Raw genomic sequence first — 23,755 nt, 5'->3', positions numbered from 1 at the left:
TACCCGAAAATACTTACTTAATCCCATTTGACAAGCTCTACACAGTGCCCTCTTATCCATCTCCCCCCAACCCTTGTCCTTCGCTGAAGTGAAGCTTCAAGCTTCACGTCACTCCTTCTCTTCCAGTTGCCCATCTACTGACAGGCTTTGTTCATACTCTGGACTTACTATACATGCAACAGAGCCTTCCCTGGTAAAGTCTGAAGAGCCAAAAGATGTAGTTGTCTTTAGAGGGATGCGAGGTTAGCAGCTGAATACAAATACAATTCAGGTTAGCATCTGTCTCATCCGTCATCAAATCCTGCTGTTTCCAGCTGGATGTCTCACTAATCTGTCAGAACAAAATGGGGAAATGCTATAACAAAGAATATAATCTATTTATAATCCTTTAACACAGGAAAAAAATGCTACAGAATAATAGATTTTTGTTCTTCCGGAAAAAAATAGTATTAAGAACTTTTTTTTTTTAAATGAAAACCCTGATGATCTCTTTGCTTCTTTCCTTAATTTTCAGTGAAGGTGCAGATAGATAGATATCTATACTTTTAAATGTAAACATAAAAATTTTAACATCACTCAATCAGGCTGGTGATAGCTCCAGAATAAGAAGCAATAGAACTCATGGTGAAATATCTCTGTCAATAGCATTAAGTGAAAAATAATCTTTTTACACAAAATTATACAATTAAAATAAAATCAGCTCCTCTTCAAGGAAAGTAAACTTAAAAAAACCACCTTTGATAGAAATCTATATGGACCGGAAAACAAACCAGGAATCTGATCATTCCCTCAGCAGTTTTTAAACTCCTGAGAAACACAGTTAGCTGCCAGGAGCTAGTTTTGGGGAAAGAAAAAGTCAGTTTTATTTTCTTATCAAGAGTAAATGCTTACACTGAAGGCTGTCTAATTCAATGCTTTTCAAGGAAAGAAAGAATTTTTCCTGGAGAATAATTGTTACAGTGATCTTGAATCGTAGCTATTTTGATCCTATATCAACTGTAACAATTAATGTTACCCTTGTTACTTCTTGCTTACATTGTCTTTGCCCCAGTTAACAGGAAGTCCTGCAGGTCTCCTATTTCAGATTGATATACGCAGTTCTGAAATAGAACCTCCCCCCTACCCATTTCACCCCCCAACCTTTTCATTTTTCCATTTCAATGTCAGCTAAAAGAATTTAGTGTGACAAATCCAAAAACTTTCTTGGACATTATTTATGTACTGAAAAATTCAGGTGAGACTACTATATATTTTATTTCCTTCTCCCATCCAACCAAGGTATCCATCAGGATACCCCTAGTTAAAGGGCTTACAATACAAACCTTGATTATTGAACTTAATTATGAAATGTCTATACCTATTCACTTTAATTCTCTCAAGGAAAATACTATAATATGTCAACGTCCTATAGCCAGAGCCTAGAACAAACTACTACTACATTTCGTTTTACTGACATATGCTGTTCAGGAACAGATTTTGAGCAAAGTAATTGTACCAGCCCTTTGCTGCTGATTTTGAAACCAATTCAAGAACAGAAAAAAAACAAACCCAAGTAGTAACATCCAAGAGACAGTGATAGGAAACAAGGGAAGAACTGGAGACAGGACATATTAAGTTTTTGGAAAGCTTCACTGGATATGTATACATTTAACTCACAGCACATGTCATGGTCCCATAGTTGCACCATGATGGGCCTATATTTCCAGACCACTTTCAGAAAAAATACTTCTCCTAGAGAGCAGAAAAATGTTTGTTTTTTTTTTTTTTTCTTTATTTCCCCAAAAAGCTCCTTCCCAGTTATCATGCACTTCTTTAGAAATTACACCCAAAAAAAAATTACAAAAAACCCAAAACCAAAATACACATCTCTGAAAAACTCTTTAAGAGTACCAGCTCTGGATTAGGACATAATAGGATTGCTCAAAGCAAATAAGTGGGGTTAATTAATTATCTTTTTTTTTTTTTAAAAATAGTTGCTTTTTAATACAAGCTTTATTCTGTAAAATAGTTTCAAATCCTTACACATATGGCAAAGTTTGTGCAAAATTTCAAGTCAGGTACTTCAGAGTCTTTCAATATTAAACAGAAATCAATAAATACAAGTAGTACAATAAAAGTTAAAAACTATTAATTAAAATGCATGTTGTGCAACGTCAACATAGGTGTTATGGACCCCTTATTCCCAGAGGCTCCCTACTTACCAATTCATAAGAGCCTGTATTGGAAGGTTTTGCACAAGTATCCTTAGCACTGCATTTCAAGAATCTACCTGGTAATGTGTCTATTCAACACAATAAAAACATACCACAATCTTAACAAATGATGACGTTTAAGAGAGAAGAGTCAATTCACCCTGTGAAATCTGCTTATTGTCTGTGAACAGTGAGAATGGGATAAATAAAGAACAGAGCAACTTCAGATTACAGCAAAACAAAACAAACACAACCCACCCAACCCATCAGATTAAATAACATTAAATATGTCAGTCTTGAGATAATGATAAATACAAGTATTTTTGCATAGGCCTCTGGAATACAGAGTCAGAATTATGGCCAGTAAAACATCTGCTAGTAAGTCTAATTTTCCACCACTTTAACCTAACGAGTACTCAGAATCAAGAAGTTAAACCGAATAGTAATTTCATTGTCTAATAGCTCAAACAGAGGTAAGAAATGATTTCTGCCATCCTGAAATATATAGTGCAGCATTGTGCTATTCGTGGTCACCACAGACTTCAGTATTTGCTTAATTACTAAGATCGCTGGGTAATACAACCTTTAATACCGACATACAATTAATGAAACACTCTCAAGAGAAGCTGCACAGCTCAAAACATGAGCCTCAGAATGTAACAGAATGGAGTATGCAAACACTAAAGAAAGATGATATTGTTAATATTCACTCAGGATTTGCAGGCTGTAGACAGAGCAGCCTGAAAGGCAGCCAGCACATAGGAAGTGGTTTAATGTATGGCATCATTCCGTGAGATGTAGGTACGTTCTCAATGCGTCTTTGGTTTAGGGAGGCGGGAATGCCGATTAGAGGGCACGCTATCCCCAGAATGCAAACCGGTATTCTGTGTTTGCATGGTTTCCTTTCTCTGTACCAGTGGCTTTGGGATGTTGCTCTTCAAACAGGTGTTTTGCGGCTCTGCAGATACTGGTGTGGATTTCTGACTGCTTGTTTGCTTAGACTTAACAAAGGACATAGTTGGCGGGCGAAGTTTAGACACTTTCTGACTCTGTTTACCCTTTAGGTTATCCTGACCAGATGTTGGCTGTAGCTGAGTCGAACTACTTGACGGTAGAAGGTCACGTTCCTTGGAAGCAGCGGAATGATTTGCAGATCGTGCGAGAACGGCCATCGTAGGAGGCACTAAAGCATTTGGGGGCTTCGCGATTCTTAAAGTCTTTGGCTGAGAAGCCTGGTTCGTGAATGAGGGTTGACCTTTCACAGCTACTTCAGTCTGCACCTCTCTAGCATCAGCTCGTGTAGAGGTCTGAAAACAGGAACGAGACGGTAATGAACCTTCTTTATTACTAGTCACCTTTCCAGGGTCTTCAGTATTTTTATTTTTCAAATTTTCCAAATATGATGCGTTTCCATCTTTTCTGTTTAACTGTATACTCGTTAAAGAGTTTACATCATTCAGGCTATTTATGAGAGAGACATTTGCAGCATTTTGATTCTGATGATTGCTATTTTCATGCAGACCATGTTTCGGATATTCACTGTGGGCCTCGATATGTGGCATTTTTATTAGTTTTCCCTGGGCGAGGTCTGTGGAACGGGGAAGGCTGCTGGAAGGCTGTAGTACTTGAGGCTGTTAAAGAGAAAAGAATAATACAATAACATATTAGGAAAAGAAAATACCAGATAATATTCTGAATCCAGTGTGCGCTGACTGGATGCTTGAAAAGGGCTGTATATCAGGTTTTCTTAAATCAAAACTTTGACAAAATAGGATGGTTCATGGGACATGTACAAATGTAACTTGTAACTTAAGTGGAAAAAATTATACCAGCACTGAAATACACAACAACATAAAGACAAAAAAGAAACCGATTAGCTTAAAGAAACATGAAAAAGGCATGGTTGATGGTTTCACCTAAATCTGCAGCACAGCATAAGAAAGGCACATGAGTACTGATTAATTCTGATTCAAGTGCTTAATGAATAAATGCAGCAGCTATCAGACGCTATCAGACTGTATCCATCTTTTAACTTCTATTCCCTGCATACTCAAGCTAACTATCTCAAACCTTTTATCAATGTTATATACCATACAGGCAGGAAAGGAGTTTAATGGACCATGTGAATTTACAGAGCATCCTCCTCACCTTACTGAGGTCAAAAAATTTGATACAGGTGTGTTGTAATGAGGTTAGTGACTAGACTCAGGTAACCGTTTCATCTTTATTTCAAACGGGCTAATAAAGAAACCATCCTCAACAAAGCAGAACAGCAGAGTACATGTGAAGCTAGAGATCATCTATCATAGACACTGATAACCAAGGGATAAAGATAACTTAATGAAGATTTTCCATTTTATCAGAAGATATAATCTGATCATACATGTATCAGAGAAGATAACTGGCAGTACCTCTTCTGGGCCATTTCTATTTTCTCTTTGCTCTTCCCTGTAAAAAGACTTCAAAGATTAATGTATGCACTAGCTTCTCAAACACATCCTAGACCTGCAACTTCTATACAGATCTTGGAAGAATTAGTAAAAATTCCGCAATTCATGGCAAAACCCAAAACCTATACAAAATTGAACTACAGTTTTAGCAAATTTCAGGTTTGGATGATTTTCTCATTTTCTTTATAAAGGAGGGGAACTGAACTATTACAAACTAGTCTTATCCCTAGCTACTTGAATTCTTACCGACTAATAGATTGCATGTACATAGTAAACAGGCTTATGATATTTGTTTACTAGTGAAATATAGTCGATAAAAAAGAAGCAACATTTGTCTTTAAGGGATTTGACTAAAATGTCACTCCAGTGACTCTCTTGAATTATTCACAACTTCTAAATGAGGAAGCCAATTATTTTTCTGGTCTTTTTAGTTCTTAGAATCAGCAGGAAGAACGTAATGATAGCTGTGCATGACAGAGTCCTGTTATATTTCTAGGACAATAGCACGTCTCAGGATTCTTTATGCTTTTCATCTTTTCCCTGCCAGGATTACTACTGAAAACTGAATCCTCAAAATTCCTCATTGAGAAAAAAAAAAAAGTAACAGTAATATCAAGGTTTCTCAATCTAATTTTGATTTACTAGCTGTTTTTGCCTTTAGAATATACTGGTTCTACCTGTAAGCAGAGGCAACATCTAAGCTGGACCAGTGACATCAGCAAGTGATAGACAGGTAAGAGCAAATGGGTTGAGCAGTCTGAATACAATTGTTTTGGAAACAGGGAGAGGAGAAAAAAAAACCCAAACACAGAAAAGCCTTCAAAATGGTGTCAAATGAGTATCAAAACATTTTTCCTTACGTGACCAAAACTAGCTTAACTTTGTGAAGCCTTCTTAACCAAGCAATCCTACAGGAAGGAAGCACTAAACACAATTAGTAATTCAATACATTAAGAGAGTTGCAGCTTAAAAAAATGAATCCTTTAGAATATTTTTGTCATTTTTCAGTGTTTATGCAATGGGTTACAGAAGTCGTTATCTGTCAGCTTAGGAGCTGACAGATAGATGTTAACCAAAGTGATTTATTGATTTGAGGCCTCACCTGCAAAAACAAAACTGAAAAAAAATGAATGCAGAAACCAAAGGAATATATACCTGATTGCCATACAAATACTTCAGCAAATAGTCCAGATTTTCTAATCCTACCTGAATTCAAAAATTAGTACCTTTATAGCAAACAGTATTGTGTCAAATTCTAAGATGTAAAAATAATAGCCAGAAAAAGTTTTCCCCTCATCTTTGAAGGGTTTCTAAATACCCCTCTTTAAAAATACAGATAAATATCTAATCTAAGCATTATAAATCCTAACTTTATATCAAATAATCCTAGTTAGACTAATCAGCAAAATGAAAACTTTCTAAGTTACAGAAGAATCTAAGTTTGTATGGAAAGTTGAGTAAACAGAAAAACATCTGAAACAGCAAAGCAAGCTTTTGATAATGCTATTTCGAGGTCTTTTGACAAAAACTAGGTAATATTTGGGCTTTACCATTTGGACAATTTTGCATTTTTACATATAGAAATGCATGTTTTCCTCATTATCCTTCATAACCTAAAAACTTCTGAGTAGCTTAATATCCAGAAAGTTAGCAATTCAAAGGTGGAAAACAGCTGCAAGTTCAAAATTATGAGGACACTAAAACTATGGCATCATCTTTGCTATGTTGTTTTAAATATTGTACTGTTTTCTAATTTTGTATTTCTACTTAGTCAAAGTCTGTCCAATTATGATGATTACAGATTTTAATCTCTTCAAATTGCTACATGCACTAACATTCAAGATGACACTGAAAGCAGAAAAAAAACACCCCACTTGCAAAATATGCAAGTAACAGTTCACAAGGCTTCTAACACTGAAAACTGCATTATCTTCATCCACAGCTGACATCTTTGCCTTACACACAAGCTTTCCATTTACTAGGGAAGTCTTAATAAACTATGACCACATTATTAGTCAAAAAAACAGACAGCAGAAGGACCAGTATTTGGTGAATTCCATCACAAGAAGGAGGGGGGAACAGAAAGATGAAGAAGCATTCCACCTTCTAGGAATAGTAATTTATTTCATGGAAATCTTTGAAAAAAGTTTGTCATCTGCATTGCTTTGAGTGCACTTATGATATTTCAGACCATGACTTGGTGTACACGGTCATGCCAACCAGACTTCTGTTTTTGTCCCATAAACAAAATTCAGGTGGATAAACACCTACATACCTTTGGGATGCCCCTAAAATATGAAGTTGGACTTTAAAATACCTCTAATACAATGTAACTGTAGACAGAATTAGTCCTCCCCAGAATGAAAGTATATTAGACAAAATGCTTTGTGCTCTTGTTTGCACAAACAGACAAGAGTTTTCTGTACCAGGAAGAGCTCAAGAACTTCAAACGCTTGCATGTATTGGTGCACCAATCAAAATTAACGTGGCTCCCTGCCACATTAGCTTAAGATATTTTCCCTTGTTTCTCTCAAGTAAATCTGGCTGTTACATCACCCAAAGAAAAATGACAACATCTCCACAAAGGGGATTGTCATTACTCAACAGTTATTGAGCCACTGAGATTGCATTAGCTCTGTGTTGGAAGACTGAGACGAGTATGTTATACTGATAAAGTTAAATCAGTGTGGTCATGACAGTAGTAGTCATTGCAATATCACTACTTTAAAATTCCCTTCAGGTTTGCTTTGGTTCTTCTCTATCTCTAACCTCAATCCCCATCTTGATCACCTATATCATACTTCTGTAGAATGAAAGAAAGACATTTTCTCCCTGCAGTATTTTGAGGAACGAGGGAAGTGAAGCAATGAGAAATCCGAGAACTGCATGCACATCTCCGATAGACATGCATCATGCATAGGGCGAGAAAACCAAGAGTGAAAATGCGTGAGGGGGAGATGGGAAGAAATCTGAAGTTGTACTGTACCACGCTTTATCACAGAAGTAATGGACTAACTTCTCAACTCCTTGCCAATGGCATAATGGGAAAGCAGAGACAAGAAAAAGACAAGGACAATGATGTCAGAGGACTAAGACAAAACAACGAGCAATTGCCGTGACAGAACTGCAACTTTTCACCATTTAAATTGCAATTACCATGTCCCCCATTCATTTTTAATCCACCTTCCAGAAACAAAGGTAGCAACAGCGTTTAAGTAATGCAGTACAAATAATAGTTATAACAAGACCTGCACAGAATACGTTTGCCCTTCTAACTTCAAGTCTTTTAACACAGTTCAACTCTTGCTCTTCAAATACTGTTTAGAGCTGTAATGACAATTTGTGCGTGATTACAACTCTAGACATTAAAAATATTTGTATCCATGCACATATATGTTAGATACCTAACAATGAACAACAATGTCATAAGATACACTTGCATTACATATGTTGCCCATACTGTTTAGTAATCCATCTTCCTAGCAACTCGCTCACGAGCCGAAGAGACTCCAAACTACCATGGGTTCTTTTTCGGGGGGTGGGGGTGGAGGGAAGGGACACAAACCGTGCTACGTGAGGTTTTCATTTTCTGATCAGTTTTGACAACCCTTATCTCACTGCCTTGGCACAGGATAAGCTGGCATTTCACAGGCATTCATTTGAAGACACAGCCTTGCTGAAAGGCTACACTGGAAAGTTTTCATTTTTTAGCTCTGGAAACCATCAAGATTTCACACCTTTAATCTGTAGCATTTGCCAATACCTTCATTTCAGATGATTTTTTTTTCCTTCCTTTTAGCTAGCCATATTATACCCATATTTCAACATTGTAAAATAGGATTCCACAATATGGAGTATGACTTCAAATAATGAAAAAAAAAAACCACCCTGATTTTTTTATCTTTTTTAAAACCACCATTCACCACAGCGTGGAGGTAGTAAAATAACTGGTAATGTGGCATAGCGTTATGTTTTTCTGCATAGTCTATATAGAAACCCCAACTTAAAGAAAAATACTGTCTCATAGAAAAGTTACTGAAAGTAATATATAAGTACATCAAAGCAGGCATTTCATTCATAAATACAGATACATGTGTAACAAACAGAAAAATACGGCCACATGTAAAAGTTTTGCTTGCAAATATATACTTAGGTACAAGAGACATTTCTCTTGTAGTCCAATCTGCAACTACCCAACTTGGGAGAATGGAATTTTTCCTAAAAGACACTTCTTCATATAGCTGAACACTCATTTCTCAGAGCAAAAATAAATACCTATAAAGAACAGTAATGTAATGATTCCAGGACATTTTTAATAATTTGTCACTCTCTTAACATGAGTCAGAGAACTTCCAAGATAATATTTTGAAGCAACTTTGTTCTGCTAACACCAACACTTTTTACACCCTACAAAGACACTGAATTGGTCAATAAAGGTTTGGAAACCTTTCATGGTGTTAAGCAACATACCCTTGTTTAAAAAAAAAAAAACAACACAAAAACATGAAAAAAAAAAAAAAAACCTGGACCTGGTTTATAGTCAATGTGCATACAGCAGCTTTTGTGCTAGTGATAAAAAGCTATGTGTCACCTGCTAGAATTGCTTACATTACCTTTATTTGTAATGCTTACATAGAAAAAGTCTATTTACTATTTCTGTGAAGTGCACAGTAAGCAGAGATGTAAACAACTGCAAAGCTTGAGTAACCAAGCAGTTTTCATCTGCATTTGTGTGGAGAAGCACTTGGGGCTAGGAGCCTAGACAAAGTGGGATAATATTCTTGTATTACAAGAGTTCATAACTGGTTCACCAACAATGTGCATTCTAAATACTGTGTTTCTAGAGCTGCATCATTAAAGCTCCAGAATACAAACGCAAACGTTTTAAGAAAGCTATGTCATCAAATTATATCCTATAACCAATAGAAAAATAAAGGACCATTACATAAAAGCTGAGTTCAAAACACATATGGGAGTTACAGGAATAAAAAACATACAATTTTGTTCATAAGATGACAAAAGTCAATGCACTATTACGAAAGTATTTATGAAATACAAAATGCTGAATTGTTTCTAAGGCTGTTGAAACAACATAAAGTTAATAAAGGTGAAAGTATTAAAAATTAATTCTCATTAAAAGTGCAAAATATACACCCAATTCTAAAGTGTGTTAAAGAGCAAGGATATGGTAAGTTCATAGGGCGAGTTAAGCATTAGGTATGCTAACATCATAACTAGTGCTAATAGAGAACTGTAAGCATATGATAGTATTGTAATGTTGTGTAGCAGGGATGTATCTGTCCTGTACAGCAGCAGTAAAATTATATTACAGTATATAAACAACTAAATATGAAAAGTTTACGGATTTATAGCCTCATAATCTACAGTACTTGTAAGTTATCTATGTATCAAATCAGCTATCATCAACATAGTGAAGAAACCTGCAGTATTCACAAGCGCAGATGATATTTTGGGTTCGGGATCCAGAAGTTAGAGAAGAAGTGCTTGAATTCCAAAATCTCCAGACAGAAAACACAGGCAAACAAAGACTGAGACTACTTCACGTTCCCACCACCTTCTCTATATTATTGCAAAAGAACACTAACATTGACTTTTTAAGGCTGCTTTCTTGTTCTCAGTGGTGAAACTCAGCTCACCACTTGCCTCGAAACACCACAATTTGGCATTCTATACTAGCTCAAAAACCAGCAGACCTTAAACCACTGAACCAAGGGAAGAGGTAGTGTGGGGAAAGAAGGATGCTAGTGATAATTCCAGTACTGTTTTACTTTATGGGACTCTTCACACAACAATAAATCTGTGATTTTGGCAAGAGTGTCAGTAAAAATGTAAACCTCCTAATTTATACTGTATTTTTATTCTCAGTATTGATCTTTTGATCAAACCTAAGACTTAAAGAAAAAGGCTAGGAACACTCAGTTATAGGAAACATTTATTTTCCTAAGCAATAGGTTAATTATAATTTAGGTTAATTAGTCAAGGGCCAGTTTTCATCTACTTTATTTCCTTTACCAGAAATTCCTAGAATTTAATGTATAAAATGTATACAAAAACCCCAACCTGCTTTAGTCATGGAAATTCGCTAGGGAATCCCTGAATAAGAAGGTGCTCGTGTTAGTGGGGCTCAAAGAACTGGTAAGAGATTAGCAAAGTTTTCTTCTTCAACCAAGCAGTCACTGTGAACGATGTGACACCAGAGGCACACATCTGGCAGCTCAGACACCATCCTCCCATTCTGACTCTCCCATCAGTCAGCCTACAAAGATGTGAGATTTATATGCTCCTCAGGTCTAAACCTGAACTTTTTAAACTCAGATTCTCTGTTGACAGGACAGCAAGATATCCGGCCTGTGCCACCGCTGGCCCTCTACCCAGAAACAGAGGACATGATGATCAGCTTTAGGGGTTCTACATTCATTACACACACATAGAATCCCACAGCAAACACCATAGGAAAATGAAGCACATCCCTCCATCGCATAGAGAAAAGCCTACGAAACAGGCTGTGCATTCCTGATGAGTTGTTTAAACGAAGATTGTCACAGAAATGCCAAGAGAGTATTTGAAACACAATGTACAAAATATTTTACAAGATTTTTTTTCTTGTAATTGAAATAAATTAGGATTATTGCAATCGGAAATGTAAGCAAGCTTAGTTTTCCAAGGTGCAGCTTACTCTTCACATCGCCATTGGCCCTGAAAATCTTATTTTGTTTCATAGTTTTACTTTTTCCTTTATTTCTTGTTCAAATACGCTCTTGGGCATTGCTAGGCAGTCAAACACACTGTAATCTTCAAATTACAGTACACTTTAAAAATATAACTTTAGCTTTATGAACTAGTTATATTTCTTTGAACAATTAATCTGTTTATAACGCAATACCAAAGCACAAAATAAGACTTACCATTTCTCTATGTCTACGTAAGCATACAGTTTTAAAAATCAGCAATTGTCTTTTGTTTTGCAGATCCAAGCCAAGAGAACAAATGCATCTTATAACAGCCCACACTGTAGCTAGCACATAAGGAATGTTAACAAGTCATGCAAGTTTTGCAACAGCCACTTCAATGTATTAGAAGCCTTTTTACAACAAATACCAAGAGGGGAGGAAAAAAAAAAAAAATTAGTTTCAGGGAAGCCATTCTAAAAAGTTAAAAAAAAACTTCTCGTGAGAGGCAATGAAAACAACACTTTCTCACCAACATTTTTTATGTACATCCACAATGTATTTAAGTAAATACATCCACATATGCACACATGCAGACTTATGAGCGAACAGAACACATACACAAACAGGGTAGTGTATTACAGCCATGAAAAAGAAAGGGAAAATGTGGCAAGCAAGATTTATGTTAAGACAAGACTGGAAACAAGGGCCTACTCAGGTTTGCCTGAAGAACTGCTGAAGTAAATCAGCTTTTAATGACTATTATAAAGCTGTAAGTTGTAGCTGCTTATACGCTGGCTGAAAGAAGCATTTTGGTTAGCCACAGACTATTGTGGATGCCTGTAAATCTGCCTGAGGAAGGAGGATACTACGAAATGAACAGTGCGTGCAAAGGGGAAGCTTCTACTGGAACACGGTGAGGGAGATGAGTGAGAGGTACAGACTCACTCTGTCTGCGGTGCGGTGGAACAGTCCGAGGGATGCCCTGGAATGAGCCCTGCCAGGGAGAGAAGGAGGGAGCAGAATACCCACCCTGTGCAGAAAGAGAGAGGGGGAGAAGTATAATAAAAAAGAGAACAGGGAAAAACAAGACACCAAAAAGCCACACCATTCTTTTTCTTTTTTCCCCCAGAAAGGTATCATTATATTTCCCAGTTGTTCTACTTTGTAAAGGCAAACGCTACATGCTACTAAAGCCAGAGGAAAAATGACATTATGATGCCCTAAACTAATCAGAAACCTTACAAAATACCTCCATTTTTATTCCAGATATATGTACATATTTCTGCTAAAGATGTTTTTAAGGGAAAAGTATAGGAGCAGAGCTTTTCATGTTCAAAATACATGCTAAAAATTGTATTTTTACAGCTTTCAAAAGCGTTTTTAAAATGCCTCACCAAGCAGTAAGTCGCTTAATACTAATCTACTGGAAACGACACAGCTTTCCTTTACAACAAAAAAATTCTAATGCATAGAAACAGATTTTCTAGTATATCCTGGTGCTTTAGAGTCCATTGCACTCATATTTTGATAGTATTATTAAATCTGAAAGAGGAGAGGTGCGTATCTGTTTTCCTTGCACTTTGCTCTTGGAGCTTAAGCCTTGCATTACAGGATCAGAGGACTGTGCATGTCAAAGCCATGCAAGGTTTGCCTCTCTGATGTTTCCCATCCCACAGAAGTCACATTCTGGTTGCTGCACTCTCAAAACAAGGAAGTAATTTTATGCAGTCTGTCATTTTCTCCATACCCTTACCTTTATAAGAAATCTGTCCAAGCTGGAACTGCCCTCTTAAATGAGATATTCTTAATTTCCTATGTCGGCAAGACAAGTTCAAATCTTTACAACTCCTTTACATTTAGCAGCTGAAAACTTCTCAGTTTATGACTTCTGGAATATTAGTGCTACCGGTAATGATTGCCATTGCCTCCTGGCTACCAGTAACCAGCAGATGTCAAGAACAACCAGTTGTAGCTACTCTTTCAGACAGCAGGCACAACATATCTGAACAAACATCCGTATCAAAGAAAACAGGAACACAGTTTGCCCCTTCTCTCTAGTTTCTCCCCCGGCATATCTGCTGCAGATCATAATGCCAGAGCTGGACAAACAATTAAGTAATACTTTATTTCCATGCTTCTTCTAAAAGGATGTTAAGCATCACACTATTTCTATAAAGAAATATTTTGCTTTTATTTATCCTCGCAGAATTTTAAACACTTCCCTGACATTCCAGTTATTCTAGTCAGATTTTATCCACCACTATTCCAAGTTTCAGTGCTGCTAACATGTAACTTAACACATGCATTTAGTCGTCTTCGAATTTCCTAGCCAGAATATTTTAAAACTAGAACAAGAAATAAAGAAAAAAAACCTGACAAGACTTCTTTCTTCCTCTTCAGAAGCTGAGATAAAAGAATTATTGGAGCAAAATCCAAGGAAAAAAAATGAAAGAAGTTCTCTAATCTGATTATCTCTAGATGAAGGTATTGATTACCTAACATGTTCTTACAGTCTTCCATCAGTAGTCATTAACGTCAACACAATTTGTAGACTGCTGCGTGAAAGAAGTACTAGCTTCAGCCAAGTAGCGTGACAAAATAATGTAATATGTTGCATCAGCTGAATAGGTATTAAATACAGAAATATTCCTGGGAACAAGATTAATCAATCAATGAGTGATGAGCCATTAACAAAACCTTTGTATTTTCACAGCACGGTACAAAAGAACACTTCATTTTTCAGGCTTGTTCACATTTCATCCTAAATTGTATGGAACAACAACAACAAAAAATTCTTTCAATTTTCTAAACATAACTGAATCTCCAGATAGTAAAAAGCACAGTATCATCAGGCATAGGTCTCATCTTGTAGAGACTTGTTTGAGTTGGCAATGGGCTTTTTCCAGACGACTTTGAAATTTTTAATGCATTAAATGAAGAAGGGAGGTGAGAATTTTATATCCTCTCCCTTCCTCTCTCTCAAAAGAGAGATTAAGGCAAGTACAAGCCAGCTGAGCTACATAACAATTATGGTACTATTGTAAAAGCAAAGATATATTTAGATGTCTTGATACATTGCAGTAATTCTAAAGCATCCATATTAGCACTTCAAAGCACAGCACTAAGTACAGTCTTCACAATAATTCTTCGTGGTATTTAATCATTAGTCTGCCAGGGTAAATGAAGAAAGTGCAAATAACTTCCTCAGTATTTTGCCCACTAAACTGAACTGCTCTGCTGGCACTGTTCAGCCCCCTTCTCCCAAATGCTGGAGAACATTCTATAGTCCAAAAAGAACTAGCTTTTCCTCTGACAGCAGCCTTGAGAGTTTACAGTACTCCACACAGGCAAATCTCAAATAAGTGTCGTATTTCTTATTTATGAAAAAATCATAACAAGCATTGTTTAATTGTTCATCAAATAAAGAAATTAAAATTAACATCAATTGAACCAAATTAGGACCAGGAAATTCAGCACTGGGAATTTACTAAGATGGGTATTATGAATTAAACTGATTTTACACGTGATAACGGTTGTACTGATCCCATACGTATATCACATTAAGAGATAAGTATCTGCAAATAAGCCTGGCTTATGAAAAGATTGATTTTCTTTTAACAGTATTTTACAAAACTCTAGTAAATTTACAAGGCTTTCTCCTTTAAACAAGCACTCACATCAACCCCTTCTATTAGTCAAATGTGTGCTGAAGTTCCCAAGAAATCCAAAGAATAGGAAAAAAGAAACACACGCTAATAAGCACATCTCCTCAGACATGGTACATAATATACAGAAAATGTGTGAGTTTCCCACTAAATACAGGGGAGAAGAAAAACCTGAATCACAATTTATTTTATGCTTGGTTATTAAAAAGTCTATAAAAATCATAAGCAAACAATGCTAGAATTTAAAGATAAGAACGTGACTTACCTCAGCTTCTATTAAAAAACCCCAAACGTTTGATAGGATTCTTCTGGGTTCTGAAGCCTAAGTCTGATGCAAGTCCTTCCACTTGCACTTTGATGTTAGACAACAGTCAGAACAGTTCCTCCCCCTGGCTGTTATGTGCATCTGGCTACTAAACTTAAATCCCATTCCTTTCATTTCCCTGATACTGGAATTGTGAAATAGCAAAAGCATCCCAAAAGAGAAGTGATTCAGAATTTTAAACACCAGGCAAAACAGGAGACTCAGGAGTGAAAAAATAAGAGCAGCTGAAATAATGCAGCCTACAAACCAGAACAAAGTGATGAATGTTCTTCAGAGATCCAGATGAATTGTACAATGGCTGCTATACACTTTATGAAGTTCTGACCCTAACTGCATTGGAAAACCTGTTTGGTTTGTTGGGGTTTTTTTGGTTTTTTGTTTTTTTTGTTTTGTTTTTAAAGGCTACTATGAGGATATTAAGGCCAGAGTTTTCCATTGCTATGGAGAGACCTCAACCTTAGAATAAGCAGTCACGTGAACAATTGCTTCTGCCAGAAAAGGATAAGAGAAATATTTCTAAGCTATTGCTGCACAGTAGTTTTAGGCCAACAGCCAAATATTCCAGCTCTTTTCCCAAGGATACACCAATATCCAAAACTGCTACTGCTTTAAAAAGTATTTTCTGCTGCAGAAACACAAATACAGGGAAAGATCCATTTTTACGCATACAACTGGAGCCTTCGAGCACTTCCAAGAAGAGATGATTTTTGCTGCGTCTCACCTAGCATTGCCAGTTGTCTCATACAAACTCAGAGCTCCACATCATGAGCAAACCTAGAATGACACACTTCAAGCATCAATGCAAACGAAATGTTTCAGCAGCAGTCTCCTCTTGGTAGCCTAGCACCCAGAAAGAGATTATGAATGAGCAGTTCTGACACACAATAGTCTTTTTGAAAATATTCAGGTCAAAAAACCCACCCCAAAATAAAACAGTCTTATGTGCTGGTTTACAGAAAGCCAACAAGAATTGCCCGTGAAAGGTTTAAAGGACATCTCTTCTGTGCGTGTGCCTACGCATTGTGCACTGTTACTGTAACAGAGCAAGAAACAGGCACAACACGACGATCTAATCCAGCCATGGTACTTTTCCACCAAGAATGTACATTATAATGGATCAGCAAGTGAACCGAGAGTACTGCACAAGAGAAACCTGGGCCCAAAGTGAAGATAAACACAAATAGAGCGACTAGGCTTCAAAACCTGGAAGTTTAAATTCATAATGGCAGAGTCAAAGAATATAGAAACTTTAAGGCCAAGGTAGGAGATGACTCAGAGACAACAGTAAACAAAGACAGCCAAAGTATTATGAAGGTTCATCAAAACAATTGATGTGAAAGGCTTTGGAATGACAAACTGGAACAATACTCAAATAGAAGGCAAAGAGTATCTCTCAGTGCAGAAGCAGAGAACAGATGTTGCAAAGAACAAGAATATCCATGCTCCCAGGCAAACTGCATTTTCTCTTGCCATTTTACTAGAGACAAGAATGAATTTGTACACACAATCCGGAAGCAAAACTTATTCTCATCGCTGTGTACTATTTCGAGACCAAGGAGAAGAATCGGCTTTTACTGTACACTATCTACTGTTGCAGGGCGCGGAAGAGCACCCATGACTGAGGAGGAGTTGTGTTATGCTGAGGAACTGGACCTCAGGGGCCAGAATCCTTTACGGATCTTCATCTCTATTCAGGCTTTGTAGTTTGCTTGCTGGTCTTTCACTTCTCAGCATCTGCAAACAACCTTTCCAGTTTGAAAAGCCAAATCATTTGTCAACATAAACTTGACATCTAACCCCTTTACCCTCAAAATCTTAAAAAAAGTCAGCGTTTAGTATTACAGAAACAATGCTGCAAAGCCAGCGAGACAAGTGTGGCAATGGATACTTGCATTTTTCTTCTTTGTAAGTTCTGTCCATCAACATTAATTTCTTCAGGTAATTTTATGTTCAATACCTTCTTCCAGGTTTTGGGGTTGTCATTCCCTCCCCCCCCCAAGATAGTTAAATGATAGGCATAAATTAACTGGAAGTGAATTCAGTATAAGAGATCTATGAGAAATCCTTCTACAAATGTCATGGTCTACCCGTCAGTGAATACTTGTACAAGCCTTTATCCTGAGGATGGCTAACCAAAAATAATGTTTCCGTCTAAGTTATCATTGTCTATACAAACAGTCAGAAATTACATACAGTAGTTTTGAACATACTGTCAGGCCACTGCTTACACGAAACACCACGTAGCAGACACAGTGTCTAGGCAATAGGTTAATTCTTAATATGGCTAATTTTCAAAACACTTATTTTCAGCCACTAAGTTTTATTACATGGAGTACTAAGTTCCAAGGATCAACCCAAAGTTACATAGCTTCCATTTATGTTTATATTTACATTTAAATAGTAAAAAAATCCTAAAAAAAATCCCCTATGTGGTCTCTAAAGAGAATAACGCCAGACAGGTTTATAATCACATCAGGATGGGCCATTTCTTAGAAAAATCTGGTAATAAAAAAACAGATAAGAACATGACTTTCTAAAAAGAATATGTTTAATGATATTCACTTGCCTGTTTACTGGGAGAATGATGAAGTGATCAGAAATACTAGCTATTTCAAATGGACAGTGGAACGGCAATAAATTGTTGCAATTCATGTCGTCTTAAATTCCTAACTGAAATCTTTTAATAGCCAATTTCCACTCTCACTATTTCCTAGTTTATTGTAGCATCTATTCTTTAGGAAACTCTACATTAACAATGTTTGTTAAGCATGTTTCTGGAAGCATTTAAAGTATTTCTTGAAACGGTAAATTACTGTGTGCTGCTAGACTATTATTTATGCTTTAGGAATCAATACTAGTATCAGTTCTGCTAGAATTTGTGAACTGTCAGAATAATCTGGAAAGTTACGATGATCTAAAAGCAATTTCCTGATATTCACCATCATTTAAACAGACCAAGAGGTCAACACTTACAGGAAATAATGAAACAGCTAAATATTTATCAACTTTGATAACTTTTAACAAGCTTAAAGGAGCAAAAAAAACCTTATGCCTTAAAAGAGTTGTACTCTCATTGACAAGATTTCAATTATAATTTGTTTTTTAAAAGATGTAGTCTACATAAGAACTTTATCATTTCATAAACATTAACTACATTTCATGGTTCACACCATGTTTAGGACCAATAAAACTGATTTCTACGAGCCTATGCTCTCAGTTGAAGATCATTACATTAAACTGAACAGGAATTTTAATAAAGCAGAACAATTATTCTGACTTTTTTTAGTAAGAATACATTTTACTCATGTGTCTCATGCTATTTCCATTTATCATAGTCCTGCCTCAAGAAAACAGAGCCAATTGCCTCCCCCTTCTATGGGAAGTGACATTTTACATCATCAGGCTCCGAATCAACAATGATTTCATGCCAAGGCATTTTCTACAATTATACTTCTATTAAGCCATGCAAGGAAGCACACAAATGCATGTTAGCAGAAGAACTATTAAATCAGGAAGTTGAAGTCTGATCATTAGAACTGGAACTTGGGTACAACAGCAAGACTATCGTCCCCCTTTACGAAATCCCACCTTAAGGAGCTCGTATCAATTGGTGTTTGCTTACAGAAAGCCTCCATGTAACTTACAAATATGCAAAGGAGTAGACATTTGAAGAACCATTCTGCACAAAACTTTTCAGCTACCATTTACAAAGATAAGTTCCTGAAAAGCAGTGTATTTTGAAAATGTGTCAATACCTCATGGATTTTCTTAATTCCTTTATCAATTTTCATGAGAATCTTTACATGTAGATAAAAACACTGAAATGTTTATAACACACATCTAGTGACCACAGGTCTACACACGTATGTATGTGTATCGCACATGTATCCATATACAAATATACACACTCTCAACCACGAATAGAGGTCCTTTTTCCTTTTTTTTTTTTTTAAAAATAATATTCTCCCTTAACCCAAATTTTCTCATGACCAAAAAAGTGTCTTTTTGAACAAAACTACTGAATAACTTAGAAACGTATTTCAACACAATCAAAACAGACAGTTGGGCTAAATGACTACTTTTACCTGAGATGCCAACTCACATTTGCTATCTTTTCCAATATCTTTGCCTTACCACTGAGCACTGGTTGCTCAAGCTAAAGCTTCTGCAGTTAGCAACTGATTTACAATAGTCACTGATTTGTTTCTGAATTTCTGTGGAAAGTGACAGGGGAAAAAAAAAAAAAGGAACATGGAAGCAACAATAGCCACAACACAAGAGGTCAAAAACACTAAAGTAACAGGAAAAAAAAAAAAAAAAAACACAAACGGGATAAACATCAAAGACATTACACGTATTTTCTGGAACAGAGGTGTCAGAGAAAACTAAAAGCTACTTAAGGTTATGACCTTTTTTATACTGGGTTCTTATCAGACAGAAGTCGGTTGGAAAGCATGGCCTCAACAGGATAAAGCTGTTTGCTAGCAACTGGTGAACATACAGGGTGGTGATATTTCTACCCTAGCTCTATATAACTAAAAGAGTAATTTTAGAAGGGGAGTAAGGGGGATTTATCTTTATTACAATCTTACATCAAGGCTGGGTAAAATAAAGAAATAAAAAATATAACCCATTTTAAACCTTTTAAAGAAATCTTAGGATTATCTCGCTAGAGCAGTAGCTTCAAGATCCAAAGACTATTTGCTGGTGACTGACAAAAGCCTTGTCTATCATTCAAAGGTAATTCCTTATTATTATATAATATCAAATGTTGTCCCTCCCCCATCTTACGTATTCTGTTACTGTTCCATAAAGAATGTAAGTTTTATATAATGGAAGAAAATGTGATTCATGCAACAACATATGGGAATGAAGATGTCCTTTGTCAAAGTGATTTTCACCCAATGATTTTTTGAATGAGTTGAGTTCTTCAAATAAATGATAAAACTAGAATTTATTTTTTTATTCAAAAAGATTAACTTTTGTTTTTACACTTATGGACTGAAACTTAGAATACACTGTTGCTTTTCTCAACAAATGTGAGAACACCAACAATGAAACTTCAACCAGGAAAAAAAAAACCAAACCACAGATACCTATGATAAGATATACAGCTTGTACTGCTTGTAACTTAAATAGTGCAAAGGGTGATTATTTTAAGAAGAGACGTCTAAAATTTAATTACTTATTTTAAAAGAAATGTTTATAATAAATGTTTAAATAAAAGGGTTGCAAAAGACATAAGGAATGCACAGCAGGAAGGATACCACTCTCACATACAGCACAATGTCTTAAACAAGACCAACTTGTGTGACAGCAAAAGTAATAGAACTGGGGAATGAAATGCAGAAAGTTATAACCAAGAAGGACTGGCACTTTTACTCACAGAACTCCTCCTCCAGGAGGTTTGCGTAAATTTATCAGCATAAGCACACGTTGCCCCTGTAGGTTTCTGACTGTCCTTCTGGCAGTTACATCTAGTGTCCTTAATCACCCCCAAAAAGAAAAAGAAAGGAGGATTTGTTAGAAAATAATTAAGCCTCTTGAAAAGCACAGTCAAGGCCCTGTGTTCAAATATCATGCATTACTTGACAGTAGAGAATCATAGAATCGTCTAGGTTGAAAGGGACCTTTAAGATCAAGTCCAACCATTAATCCTAACACTGCAAAACCATCACTAAACCATGTCCTTAAGCAGCATATCTACCCATCTTTTAATACCTCCAGGGATGGTGATTCAACCCCTTCCCTGGGCACAACACAATTAAACTGTAGAAATTAGTATTTACAGTGCTGCACAACCATCTCTTTTCCCAAAGTATATTTAGAAATAACCTATAATAAATGTTAACTTTTGGAAACATTTTTCAATTTACTTAAATTTCTGAAGAAACACATTCTTTAAGTCACCTTTCAATAATAAAAAAAATATAAGTTTTACTCATCTTTATGGCAGAGCTCCTTAGCTGCAACAAAGTTTTCAGTTACTACAGAAATTAGGTATATGACCTAGCAGGGAAGGAGAGAGTTCCTTAAAGAAATCTTTGAAGGCTGATGGCAAGAGTGAAAAAAAAAAAATTACTTATTGCAAACTACTGATAGACAAGACAATTTGTTTTGGTATGCTGTGATGTGCAATCTTCTTGTTTAAGAAGCAGAGCAGAAAGCCAAATCTTAACCTCTCATTTTTGTTTTAGAGGGAATGATCACACGCTAGACAGGGAGAAGATGAAGACCACACATCAGTTTCAGTATGTATTCAGTTCAGTATGAGCATATGTACAAATGCACATGCTAAACATTTCATTAGAGATTATAGTCACACAAGACTGATATCAGTCAGTGACTATATATCATCCGGCCATGATAAATACAGTGTGCCCCTCTTGGCATGTCATCTATCCTGCCTTTAAGATCCTGCTGTGGCTTGAAAACGTGGGGCTATTTTACAGTGTTACAACAGGTGAATTTACCAGAACCGAATGCAGAGATATGCATGGCAAAAGCTAAAGTTAACTTAAAACAAGAACAAAAGCAAAAACGCATATGTAACTTTTGCCTGAGGACTTCTGTGTCCACTTGAACCTGATTTATGATGAAAGTGCCCCCCACAACTTTCATGCCTTTGGCCAATTTAATCTTACTATTCAATATGCTTTGTTTCGTTTGGGTTTTTTTTAATGAATCAATTTTGAATACTACCTTGCTCAGCTTTAAATTCCACGGTGGAATTCTTTATTAAACTAATGGACAGTAGGGGAAAGGAAAGGGAGAAAAAACCAACAAAAAAGCTTCAAAGCAGAATGACAAGCCCAAAACTTCTTAATTTTTGAAATACTTTAAGCATAAAATGCCTTATCTTTGCTCACTGTTATTTCTGAACAGCTTCTAGAATTATGTTCAAAGTGTTTATTTTGGAAATGAAAGACATTTAACAATTGTATAAACATCCTTGCTTAGTGCTACACAGAAATCATGCCTGGCCTACAGAATTAAAGATCCCAGGTGTAGAGCTGCAAACAGAGTAGAAGATGTAGAATCAGTCTAACTGAACCTCTACAGACCCATGAGTCAGGTGGGTCTAAAAGAACCCAAATCTACCTTTGTTATAAAGGAAGTGTAGGAAAAAAAAAATTCAGACATCTAGCCCTCTTAAAGCCTTCATAAGAATTACCCATTGAAGTTAACACTCTACAGTGCATACTTGGGGTTTTGTTAAACGTTCAGCGTTATACTTACAAGTTGATGCTCTAATTTGTTGATTGTTTCATCCTTTTTCTTCAGTTCATCTTTAAGCTGTCTGATCTCATTCAGCAGATCGTCCACCTGCAACAGAAAACCTCTTATTGCCCACTGTTCTATAAGGGCTACATAAACCTAAATCAACACCTCTATACAGGACAGATTACATCAGATGTTCATGGAGGACTGGCAGTAGCAGACGCTTTCCTCCTCTTATTCGCATGGTGAGATGGGCTGCAGGCATGCAACCTAAAGCATAAGGATGCTTGACTAGAAGTCTAAGAAACAGAGTTGGCCTGACCCACTAAATTTTCAGGGTCGGTCAGTCAGTCAACTGTATTTTTGATGTAGTAATTCATCTGTTGTACAAGCAACTGATATCATGCAGACAAACATCCTTAGCCATCAAATACTACCTATATTCCTCTTTAACCTTTAAGCTTCACTGTTTCTTGTTGTTGGATAGGTGAACTGCTATTTAAAAAATCATTAGCACAAAATCACAGAAACAAGAAAAAAGACATTTAGAAACATAAGCATAACTATGTTTACTGAATGCGAACAGCACAACTGATTTGAATACATCCTACTAAAAACTGAAGACTTAAAATAATTATGCAAAGTTCAGAGACTAAAAAAAAATTGGTAAATGTGCAAGAGTTTTTTTTTTTAAAATAACTTTTCATCACAAGATAGTTTTAATGTATTTTATAACTGTGCCATTATAGCTAGGCCATAAATCAAGGGGCATACTTCCATTTAGTAGTGTACATCTACTACTCCAGTTTCACTGAAGGTGTTATTACTTACTGCTTTAGGACAACAGCCAGACTGATTTGTGCAATTTTTCAAACCATATACCAGTATCAATTAAAGAAGTGACAATTCAGTGTCAGTTAAACCTAGCACTTTTTTGTTACAAAGTTAAAGCAATACTTTTCCCTCTACGAATTAAGACTAAGATTCTAAGATTTTGAGGGAGATGACTGTAGGACAAGCACAACAAATACATCAGACAACAATGAAAGAGAAAAGAAGGCATAAATGTTAACAACGTAGATACCAGGGTTGATAAAGGATGATGCATATGGATCTACAGCTTTGGCAAACCTTTTAAACCCTGAAACCAAGATTTGGACAGACAACCTTCAAAGAGGAATAAGATTTTAAGTGTTCTTCCCTTTCAAGA

The 23,755-nt window shown here is 36.2% G+C and overlaps 1 protein-coding gene across 11 annotated transcripts in view; it reads right to left on the bottom strand.

Moving 5' to 3' along the window:
• Window positions 1–1,620: 1,620 nt before the first annotated feature.
• The window catches only part of CCSER2 (coiled-coil serine rich protein 2), a 73,561-nt gene continuing 51,426 nt past the window's right edge, over window positions 1,621–23,755 (bottom strand). For 4 of the 11 annotated variants that reach the window (XM_074590079.1, XM_074590080.1, XM_074590082.1 and 1 more), the window contains 4 exons: window positions 22,564–22,650; window positions 20,711–20,809; window positions 12,280–12,364; window positions 1,621–3,823 (listed from right to left, as the gene is read on the bottom strand). In XM_074590079.1, the coding sequence (XP_074446180.1) occupies window positions 3,729–3,823; window positions 12,280–12,364; window positions 20,711–20,809; window positions 22,564–22,650 (366 nt within the window). In that variant the 3' untranslated portion in view covers window positions 1,621–3,728. Of the gene's footprint in view, window positions 3,824–7,628; window positions 7,669–12,279; window positions 12,365–20,710; window positions 20,810–22,563; window positions 22,651–23,755 lie in introns of all 11 variants that reach the window. The other 7 variants (XM_074590072.1, XM_074590074.1, XM_074590073.1 and 4 more) reach the window with 3 other exon arrangements.

Source organism: Larus michahellis, chromosome 6 (genome assembly GCF_964199755.1).
Source record: "Larus michahellis chromosome 6, bLarMic1.1, whole genome shotgun sequence".
Taxonomy (NCBI): domain Eukaryota; kingdom Metazoa; phylum Chordata; class Aves; order Charadriiformes; family Laridae; genus Larus; species Larus michahellis.
This window is presented reverse-complemented; position numbering and strand designations above follow the sequence as displayed.